Here is a 12103-nt window from a genome sequence, read left to right on the forward strand (position 1 = left end):
AAAAAGAAAAAAAGGTCTGACATATGGCCGACAAAGAAAAAAGAAAAAGTAATCAACTTTTCAAAAAGTTGATTCATTGGTCTCATCTGCTTTATTAAAGTATCGGGTCCCATAACTTTATAAAAGTTTTCTATTTTATTACCCCAATAATTTACTTGTGGGGTCTTCAGTCTTCTTCGTGCTTTGTCTTTTCCTTTATTGTTTTTGCAGGTGGAAGATTCTTCCGCATGTTTTTGAAGTTGTTGTAGAAAATTTTCTACATCTTAAAGATTTACTTTTGTTTCTTCTTCTTCTTGAGATTCTCCTGCTATAACTTCTTCAGTTTTCATGGTATTACCAGTTGATGCTACTGAAATGTCATCCGGGATTTCTATTTCCAGATTTTTCATTAAATTCTTCTTTACTTCTTGCATATAAGAAGCCAGCATTTCTGATTTTGTCATTGTTTCTTTCTTCATTTGTAGTTGTCTGGCTAATTGTTTGAAAGGACTTAAATCTTCTAAAATTCTTGTATTATCTTCCTTTTGGGTGTTGTATTCATCCAATGTTTGCTGAATATTATCCAAAATATATTGGCCATATAATTTGCCTTGAGGGTCTTTTTGGAGCAGTTTGGTCCAGAATTTTATATAAAAAACTCTATTTAGGCAAGGGAATCCGTCTGTTGTATTATTAACTTCTACATCTCATTTCATTATCCAGGGGATAGAGAATTCTATAAAGAAATATATTGTAGCAATTCCTGGGAAGAAGATATCTTCTTTTTGAAAACTAATTATTTTGGGAGATATTTTCACCCATTGAGTATATAAACTCTTGAATTGTTCCGGTAGAATTTTCAGAGATGGACCATATAAAATCCACCAATTATAAAACCAATTTGAAATTTGTTGTCCATATATATTTGAACAAAGTTTGATAAACCATGAATGCTTTTTATTAGCATTTTCATATAAAAAGACTTTATTAAAACCTTTCACATAATCCCAATAATTAAATTTCATTGGCACTTTTTGTTCTGGATTGATATAATCCCTTTTTTAAAAGTGCTAATTCCCCATTCTTCTGGAGCTATAATTATTTTCACTATAATTTTTGAGAAGTTATAAACTCTTTTGGTATTAGCCGGGTAAAAGTGTTGAACTTCTACTGACCCTACTGAAGTCAAAGCAAGTGCATAATGCATTCTATACTTGTATGAAAGTGTAGCATATGAAGTTGTATCAAAATACCTTGTCATAAGTTGCCAAGGATTTTCTTTCCATTTTAGATCAGAATATTCAAGTAGAGTTATTAACTCTTTCTTTTTATTCTGGTTATAAACCTCAATTATTTCATGACTATCCTCTGTTAATGCTGAGGAGTATGAAGAATTGCTAGTATTACCTTGCTTGGATTTCATAAAATCCATGAATTCTTTATACATGGGATGATTTGTATTTATCCCTGAAGAACTTGCAATATCAGCATTTATTAATTGCTGATTTCCCATTTGGGCTATCACCCTTCCTCTTTCATAGGAAGGTGTTTCTCTTCCTCTTCCTCTTCCTCTTCCTCTTCCTCTTCCTCGTGAAGATTTAAACTGTGGCCTCATTATCTGCATAATTAATAAAAAACTTATCAGTTTAAATATTCTCTAGTGAGAAAATCAGGAAGACTATTATCAGATCCTTTTTTATAACTTATTTCAAAATCAAATGGAGCTAATAGTTCTTGCCACCTTGCAAACATCTGTTTTGATACGTCATGTTTAAAATCTTTATTAAAGATAAATTTAGCTGCTTGGCAATCAGTTCTTATTAAGAATTTTTGATTATATAAATTAGTCTGGAATTTCATAACACATTTTACTATAGCAAGGATTTCTTTAGCTACAGTAGCATAATTCTTTTGGGAATTATTCCATTTTTCCGAATAGAATTGGACAAGGTACTCCCTTTTTATCTATTGGAGAGTATTGTTTTAATATTTTCCCAAATCCAATATTCGAGGTATCAGTTTCAACTACCTTTGCCCAACTTGGGTTGACAAGAGTTAAACATGGAAGATTATTAACCTTCTGTTTAATTCTTTTAACTGACTCTGTATGACTATCAGTCCAAGGTTTTGATTTCTTCTTTAGTCTATCATAAAGAATAGCAGTATCTTTAGCAATATCACATACAAAATGGGAGATATAATTTAAACTTCCTAGAAATCTTTGAAGTTGAGTTTTATCAGTAATTATATCAGGAAATTTAGAAGCAAATTCAATACTTCTATTAATAGGAATAATCCTACCCTTTTCAATATTATGACCAAGAAATCTAATATTAATTTGAAAAAGAGCCATTTTGGGTTTAGATATAACTAAACCATTCTGAATAATAATTTTTCTAAACAGATCAAGATGCTTGAAATGTAATTCAATATTTTTTGAGAATTATAAACAATTATAAAATTTGTATAAGGTATGAAAATATCATTCATAATTTTTTGAAATTCAGAAGGGGCATTTTTTAAACCAAAGGGCATAACATTCCACTTATATTGACCCATAGGGACATTAAAAGCAGTTTTATATTTATCATTATCAGATATTTGGATCTGCCAATAACCAGATTTTAAATCAAATTTAAAAAATATAATAGCATCATGTAATCTATCTAATAAATCCTTTTTATTGGGAATAGGATACATAATCTATTTTAAAGCCTTATTAAGGGGTTTATAATTGATAACTAATCTTGGAACACCTCGTTCCTGTTCAGCATGTTTATTAATATAAAAAGCAGTACAAGACCATTTGGACTTTGAGGGTCTTATTAAACTCTTTTGTTGTAAGGAATCTATTTTCTTTTTACACAATTCTAAAAAATTAGAATTCATTTGACAGGGCCTAGCCTTTGTAGGGATATTACCCTTAGAGAAGTCTTCTTCATAAGGAAGACTCACAATATATTTTTTCCTATTCCAAAATTGGTTCGGATGATCACCACATATTTGTAAAGAAAAATAATTTTTTAATTTTCCAAAATTGATTTATCAAGTAATTTAGGATTTTTTAAATCCTGTTCAATAGTAAGAGAACAAATTTTATTTTTCAAAAAATCAATTTGCTGGACTCTAGAAGAGATATTTTTGGAAATAATCTCGTTTAAAAATCTTTGAATAGGCTGAGTTATAACCTCAAAAGTGGTTTCCTTGTTATTAAAAGTTCCTGAAAAGCTTTTAGTATTCCAATTCATTAGAGGCATTATTTTATGAAAAAAAGTTACCCCTAATATAATATCTTGATGGATATCTTTGACCCTTTTCAATATTATGACCAAGAAATCTAATATATATATATATATATATATATATATATATATATATATATATTGTTTGACCAAAAAAATAACTATAATACCTTTCATATTAATTTTTTAAATATTTAATATTTTAAAAACTATTATGTGGATAGACGATAAGAGTTATACAACCTCATCTCATACTAGATCTAGAAAATTTAACGTGGCATTCCTGTACTCTTTTTTTCTCTTATTTTTTCTCTTTAATTTATCTCCCTCTATATGGTTAGACCAATTACATACAAAAATAACGAATTTACATGGCACCTCAAACTCTTTGTCACATGTATAAAGTGAGAATTAACAATATTCATGTTTATGATGTGATATATTTCTTATATTTATAAAAAGATTATAGTTATCTAATAATTAGTATGAATGTAATTAAATTGGTTCTTATAAGTTTAATCGATGTCCTCGAAGGGACAGAAACAAAAGAAAAATTAAAATTTTAAAACTTGTCTAACAATAGATGATGTGTTTAAATTTGAAAACTTGGAATTCAAATTTCTTGATTACCACTGCATACAAGGAAAATAAATATTTTAATCAATTAAAAATGCCTAATATTCTAGCAATGTTAAAGTGGTAGCTACAAATTCTATTAAATTAATTTTAACAAAATAAAAAGAATAGAGAAAAACTTAGAAATATATGCTTTCGTTAGGAGTCCTAACTATTTAAAGAGTTCATACGTTCATAACTACATTGGGATGAAGATTAAAGTTATAACTATTTATCTCGCGCAAACACTTCCATTGTTTGCAATATTACAACTGATAAAATATCTCTTTCTTCACTAAATAGTGTATATCATAACTACATGTTTTGTCATAAAATGCCACTCACTATTTTAACTTATGAAATATATATTTATTTCTGATAATTTCAGAAACAAATAGTTGTATTACGCAGGACCTTGCAGGTCTTAGAAAAACTATTTGAAAGAGAGACACGATTAGAAGGTGTGTAAATATTCAAACATAAAAATAATAAGAAAGGAGTATAACTTATGTCCCAACAAATAAAACAGCTCCCTTTGATGAATGATCTGCGGATAAATATTTTAATTTCTTTTCCTGCAAAACATAGAGGAATTTCTTGGAATTCAAAAAAAAAAAAGAGTAATTCTCCATATTCGATGATTGTATAATATTTTTTTATATAGAACTTAAAATGACAGTAGATTCACTATCATCAAATTCATCACTAACAGAAGAATACTCAAAAAAAGAGGGGAAAAAGGAACATTTGGGCATAGGCACTTAAACCCTTTTACCCTTCCTGCATCTCAAGTCAATGCATCGACGATTTCACCACTCCATTTCAAAATTTGAGCGCCATCTGCATGTCGTAAAGAAAATACTTCACATTTTCAATGCATTTAACAGCATCAGAAGGTCCGAAAATGCCCCCGTAAATCACTAGCAGCATAAAGCGCAAGATTGTTAACAATCCAACACTTCAGTCATCAGTAATTTTGAATTGCAAAGCTATATAAAGTTCTGAAAACCAAAACTACCAATCAACTTTAACAAAAGAGTGATCTTCACAAGTTGAGGTGCCTTTGAAGAAACCAATCTGAGCTAAATTGATCACCAGCAATTTTGAGTCCTAAAAGATGCTATATCATCCAATCTAGAGCCTAATTTTACAAAGAAAAAGGAGTTTCCTTCCATAACTTCCCTTAACTTGTGTCACTTAAGAAAGTGAGGACTAACCAATCCCGCGATCTCAAGGAACCCGACGCGATCTCTTCCTCCAAAAATATTCTTCAACTTCTCATCACAGATTATGACCTTCTTGTCCTCAGGATCCTACAAAGATGACCCACAATATGGATAGGGTAAGTTATATATTACCAGAATGCATAAGAAATATAAAATATATACATAGCTATATTTTGAATAAGGAGGCAACACAGACATCAAACCTCATAACAGAAAAAACTAATTTCTTCATACTCAATCAGATAGTTTTCTTATCAACAAAGAGGGAGAAAAGGTCAAATTACTAAAGCCATCCACTTGAGTACATGGAAGGGGATATGACCAAATACTTGAGTACCTTTCGACATCTATAGTTGGAATAAAACTCCAAACCTTCGTAGAATACTTTAGATGATATTTAACCAGACACATGGATTACAATCAGACACGACGGAAAGAACTAAATCAGCAATGTGCTTTGCATCAAACACAGGTGGTATATATTAGAAACTGAAAGCATATCCCCAGCATAAATATTCAAACATAAAAATGAAAAAGAATACATTCTTTTTTAATGAAAAAGAATACATATGAAGAAGACTTCCATGAAACATCATAGTTCACGGGAAGTTCATCAATAGTAGATATATGGCAAGTATATAAATATCAAACAAATAAACATCTTTCATACAAGAGTTAGAAACTACGACCACAAGCAAATCGACAATTGATCACAAGAAAAAGGGGATGACATCATAACTATTGTCTTGTCTCAAGCAAAAATAGCTATTTAGGCCAGCAAGAAAAGAACTACCAATTCATACTTGAAAGTCAAAAACAGTAAAAAGTCTACAATATATCCTCAACATGTTACTGAATTGACGGACAGAATTGCAGGTGATACCAAACGCACTAAGGCAAAAAAAATATGAGCTATTATGATTCGACACAAGAGTGACTAGATGAATATTAACCAACCAGTTAATAACTTTGGAACACGCTCATTTAATACGGACCAACACAAACTCAAAGAGGTTAAAGAAATCATGTGAGTGGGCGTTTAACATATAAACCTGAGCAGAAGTACTATATATGAAGTTATTTCAGAAATACAATAACACAAATCTTACTACAACACAACACAGAACCAACAAATTAATACACCTCATAAACTCCAAACCAAAACAAATAAGAAACACAAATCTTACTACAACACAACCCAGAACTAACAAATTAATACACCTCATAAACCCTTAATCAAAACATTTTCTTATGAATACCCATAATCAACTAAGAAGCTTCTCATCTTTTCCAAGTGTCAGGAAGCATAATTAAAAATCCCCTTCGTGCTACTGTAACCACCGGTTTCAAACAATTTACAACACATATGTCCCAAAATCAAGCCAAAAACTCCCATTAATGCAACAATAACAAAAAGATTATATACAAATAAATGATCAATCATCCAATCAACTAAGCTCGATCCAAAATAGTTGGAGTCAACAATATTAATCTTCTACATCAATTTCACTCTATTTGGACATTTTCCCTCTATACGGATAAATCAATCTATCATACCAATACTGATAAATAATTACTTATCTTTTAACGCAAATTAATGATTCTCAAGTTTTAAACGTTCTCTAAATCTCAGCACTTATTCCTATATTCAGAGGATCGGAGGATGTCTGTAGCTTATCTGAACCCAGTAGTTTTAGCTCGGATCTTTTATTTGTGCTAAAATATCCTCTAAATAAGTACAAACAATAAATTCCGAACCCAATAAATCAGATGGGTTGTTGTAGAATCTCAAACTAGAGAGGCCTTTGCCTGTATCCAGTGTATCAAAGGCGCGCTTAATCCCTAAAGCGAGGCTCAAAACATGTTGAATACTTCGCCCCGCTTAGCGGGAACTTCAGTGTTGTCATCAAGGCTCTAAGGTATACTTTTCCTTGCAAATGAACATAATCCTGAAGAGGCGACACCAAACAATTGATATTTCACTTTTATCGTAATTTTTCTTCAATTTCTTTGTCTATATATCTGGTATTCATGCTTGTAGATATTAGTCTTGGACTACACATACAGATCTGTAGTTTTTCTCCATTTGCGCTTTTCTTCGTTAAAATCCACGCTTTATTTGCGCTTCACGCCTAAATCCCCAACAACCCTTAGAGCTCTTTTGCGCTTTTCGCCTTTGATAACACAGTCTGTATCTACTAATTTAACCAGACAAATGAATAACAACGAACACTAATAAAATTAAAACCTAACATAACTGTAGCAACAACAACTAAACTTTTATCCCAACTAGCTGGTACGTCTACACCATCATTTGCTTTCTAATTGATAAAGCCATGTATAGAGAGAGGAATATTAGTGGTACCTAATCTTATTGGAGAAGATATTAAACATATGGAAAAGTATACCTGAAGGTTGTGCTGTTTGATGTGGGCCCAAATGAACTTGAGTGCTTGAGTACGAGGAATCTCTGGAAGCCCGCCGAGGAAAGTCTGCATTTCCGGCGAAACTCGACGTGGCTTCATTATGCCTCTTGGTTCCCGCTTCTTTGGCTCCGTAGTAGCTGGCTTTGAAGAGGCGGCGAATGTCGCTATTCGCACACTAGGTAAATTACCAACAAGCCTAAAAGAAGAAGAAGACGAAGACGAAGACTTAATGAACGACGCCGTTTCAACAGCCGAGAAAGTGGAGAAGACCCCCAAAGACACCGCCATTTCTTTGTGAAACTTTTGCTTTTGGATTTTGCATGTATCTGTTTTTGTGCTCTTGAAAATTGAAAATGGGATTATTTTTTGACCAAGTGGATAAGAGAGGGGAAAAGGTTTTCCTTTTTTCGCCTTTGGACCTCCTGCTTTATTGACCAAATTACCCTTATCCACTGTTGAGTTTTGGCCTTGTTTTAGTCTCGAGTCTTGACGTGCAACTGGAAACTGGAAAGGGGTTGGATTGGGCTGATTCATTTGGGGGTATCATAAATCAAAGGCATGCGAGTCCAACTTTTTACTTTTCCCAATTTTTAGTATATACATAGATTTCAAGATACTTCATTCAAAAGTCATCTAACCTATCGTACCTTTTATCTTTCAGCTACAAATTCGAGTAAATCATCCGATTAAAGTTTAAGCGGATGGGAAAAATTTACATAACATCGCATCTGTTAGGCTACCCCCCTTACCTCTATTTTGAAATTATTAGAAAATATACATCGTTGGTTCATCTATTTTTCAATCATGAATGGATAATTCCACTGGACAACTAACACATTGTCTTCAGCCCACGAGTCAGTTGGGGTCTAACCTTGGACTTGGAGAACAAACGTAGGCCCATCAGCCCATGCATTAATTGAATCAGGCTTGGTCCAGGAGTCTTTGGCCTCATTTGTTTGCAATTAACGAATGGATGAATCTTAATCATTCAGATATCAATCATTACATCCGTTTATTTTTTAGATATGAATATTAATTATATATATCTTAATCGTTAAGTGCATCTATTTTTCTTATTTCACAATCACTTAATGAGTTTGAATAAATCTTAATGATTAAGATTTATAATAAAGTCTTATATCATTAAGATGTTATCATTCACTTTTACCATATAATTGTATATTGTTGGATAAAGCTTTTAACATATTACTATTTTCCGAATAAATAACCTAAATAGCCAATTTCTTAAATTAAGAATTATATATATATAATTTATTTATTATATGCATATAATCGTGTATAATTTATAATTTATGTGTACTGGCTAGGAAAGTAAATAGTAAATCTAGCCAATTATTTGTATAAAGATCACTACTCTTTTTGAATGGATTTTACTCATCTTTTTAGTATAACTGTATGCGGTCGAAATCGGGCGATTTCGTTGGCAGGGGAGTTGCCTCGAGGGTAACCTCATAATAGATCGGGCTCGAGCTCGAATATAGAACATCAAGCCTGGAGATCGAAGTGTTCATTGATATCAAGGCCAGCAACAATCGAGATCAAGCATGACTGACTTCGAGTAAGGCGTAATAACGGAATGGCGAGATATCAGTAACCGGTCGAAGATCACGGTGGAAATCCCGAAACAAATCAAATCAAAGCGGTTATTAGTGCCAATCATTGGATCTACTTCCGTTATTAGAGTTGTACCTTATTTAGGATTCCTCTATTATATAAAGAGGGATCTAAGGGTGGCAAGTGGGCCGGGTCCGTTCCTAAGTGGGCTCCGCGAGCCCGGTCCTAAGTGGGCCGGTCCTATGCGGTCCGGTCCTAAACGGTACCGGGCTTCGCGGGCTTATTGCTGGAACTGACTCGGGACCGGGACCATGAACTAACTGTCCCAGGTTAAGTGGACCGGTCCCGGGCCTAAACGGGCCCAACAGATACTTTCTATTTTTTTATTTTTTTTAATAGAAGTTAGAGAAAAAAATGGTAATAAAGATATATAAGCTATATTCGATTTATATACTATATATACATCTTAAAATATATATATACTATACATAGTATATAAGCCATATTCGATAGTATACATCTTAAAATATACTATATATACATCTTAAGATATACTATATATACATAGTATACTAGATATACTAGATATATATATATAGTATAGTATAGTAGATCTTAAGATATATATACATCTTAAGATATATAAGCTATATTCGATATATATATAAGCTTATATATATAATATAATTCGATTTACTATATATACATCTTAAGATATATAAGTTATATTCGATTTACTATATATACATCTTAAGATATGTATATATATTGAATACATCTTAAAATATACTATATATACATGTTAAGATATATAAGCTCTCTCTCTCTCTCTATATATATATATATATATAGTAAGATGTATATATAGTATATCTTAAGATGTATACTATCGAATATGACTTATAAACTATGTATATATATTATAGTATATATATATAGTATAGTATAGTATATATATACATCTTAAGATATATATATATATATATATATATATATATATATATATATATATATATATATATATATATGTATATGTATATCGAATATAGCTTATATATCTTAAGTTGTATATATAGTATATATATACTATACTATACTATACTATACTATATATACATAGTATATAAGCCATATTCGATAGTATACATCTTAAGATATACTATATATACATGTATATCTACTATACTATACTATATATATATATATATCTAGTATATCTATATATATATATATACTATACTATATTATACTATATGTATAGCTTAAGATATATAAAAAGACAAAAATATTGTAAAGAGATATTCAAATCAATACGTTATATTTTTATTATAGCATTAAAAATCATGGCAATATCTTTCTTAGTCTTCCTCCCCCCTATGGAATGAGAACAACAAGGTGCTAATACCACCATTGAGAAGAAAAGGAAACTAATCAAGATGTGCCAAAATACAAATTACATATTAATTTACATGGTATCTCTTACGAATTTCATAAATCCTTCAAGGTCCGGAGGAATTTCCGTTGGTGGTGGCGGAAATGAACCTTGGTCATCACCGCTTCCAGGTGAAGCATCATCCTCCACAAGTTCAGCTAGCATTTCTTCGTAAGTTTCGTTTACCTCTGGTTGTGATTCAGCAAGTCCAAAATTTCTTCTTTCCGAACGGATCCAATCTCTGAAAAGTACTGATTTTTCCAAGCTCTCCCTCATAGACGCTCTATAATCACTGAGTTGAAGTCTTGCTTGACTGAAAGCGCTCTCTGATGCCACTGTTGAAGCTTGAATAGTTAAAATATCTCGGGTCATCCTTGAAAGAATCGGAAAGTATTTTTCTTTGTCCTTCCACCATTCCAAAATATTAAAGGAGCCGTCGGGATTCACTTTCTCAATTCCCTGTGACAAATAAACTTTAAGCTCATTTAGTTGTGAAAAATCACTAGTACTAGAACCTTGAGAACCCCTGAACCCTGCCCAAGCACTAAGTGCTCTTACTCCCACAGTTCTTTTAGATGATTGAGAACTAGAAGAAGAAGGAGTTGGAACATTTGGTCTAGCATGATCTAATGCAACTTGAAAAGCATTATAAATAGTTTGAACATTTATTTTAATTGAGGCTATTGCGTCCGGAAGTTTAGACAACTCCTCATCTTCAAGTGCTAAACCATTATAAACAGTTTCATACCAAAATTGAGGACCTCTTAATTTCATAGTAGGATTTAACAATGCAGCAATACCATAAATAGGGGGAATAGGGAAAAAATATTTTTTAAACTTTTTTCTCATGGAATCAATAGCAAGTTGATAAATTTTCCCACCCTCTGAAAAATGATCAAACAAATTTGCAAGTTCTGCAATATAAACTAAACAGTTAGAAATAGTAGGATAATATTGCCCAGAAAATTTATTTGTAGCAATGTGGAATTTTTCTAAAAAATCTACAAGCATTTTAACATTAGCCCAATCCGCATTTGTAAGGTGCTCATCATCATCACTTACATGAGCATTAAACGTTGAGTTTATGGGGTTTCTATATTCATATGCAACAACTAAACTTTCATACATGTAATTCCATCTAGTTGGACAAGGTTTAAGAACCTTTCTTTCTCTTAGGCCAAATTCATCGCATCTTTTAAAATATTCTCTAAGTCTACTTCTATGGTTTGAATAAAAAAGCCAATTAAGAGCCATTTTAACCTTTTCAATTTCAACATTTAAAATTCGCATACCATCACCCACAATTAAATGGTAAATATGACAAATACATCTAACATGAAAAATGTTACTAAATACAGGACTTAGTGTAGTGGTAAGCAAGGCTACAACATTTGTGTTACTAGCAGCATTATCCATTGAAACTAACGTTATTTTATCACTAATGCAAAAATATCTACATATATCCGCAATCGTGCTAGAAATAAACTGCCCTGTGTGACGTGAATTAATTATTCTATAAGCAATAATGCGCTTTTGCATTATTCAATGCTCATCAATCCAATGACTGGTAACAGTAAGGTAATCACAGTCATTACCACTTCTACCAAT

At 31.6% G+C, this 12103-nt stretch overlaps 1 protein-coding gene across 2 annotated transcripts; it reads right to left on the reverse strand.

The window, feature by feature from the left end:
* Positions 1–4443: 4443 nt before the first annotated feature.
* Positions 4444–8037, reverse strand: LOC107805825 (uncharacterized). Of its 2 annotated transcripts, XM_016629909.2 has the most exons (3): positions 7471–8037; positions 5054–5149; positions 4444–4676 (listed from the first exon to the last, which is right to left on the reverse strand). In XM_016629909.2, exons 1-3 carry the CDS (start codon positions 8020–8022, stop codon positions 4659–4661), a joined length of 666 nt encoding a protein of 221 aa, XP_016485395.2. In that variant the 5' UTR covers positions 8023–8037; the 3' UTR covers positions 4444–4658. The 2 variants fall into 2 exon arrangements, with proteins under 2 accessions (XP_016485395.2, XP_016485394.2); XM_016629908.2 differs by lacking the exon at positions 4444–4676 and having other exon boundaries at positions 4734–5149.
* Positions 8038–12103: the final 4066 nt, after the last annotated feature.

The sequence above is a fragment of the Nicotiana tabacum genome, chromosome 9 (assembly GCF_000715075.1).
Source record: "Nicotiana tabacum cultivar K326 chromosome 9, ASM71507v2, whole genome shotgun sequence".
Taxonomy (NCBI): Eukaryota; Viridiplantae; Streptophyta; class Magnoliopsida; order Solanales; family Solanaceae; genus Nicotiana; species Nicotiana tabacum.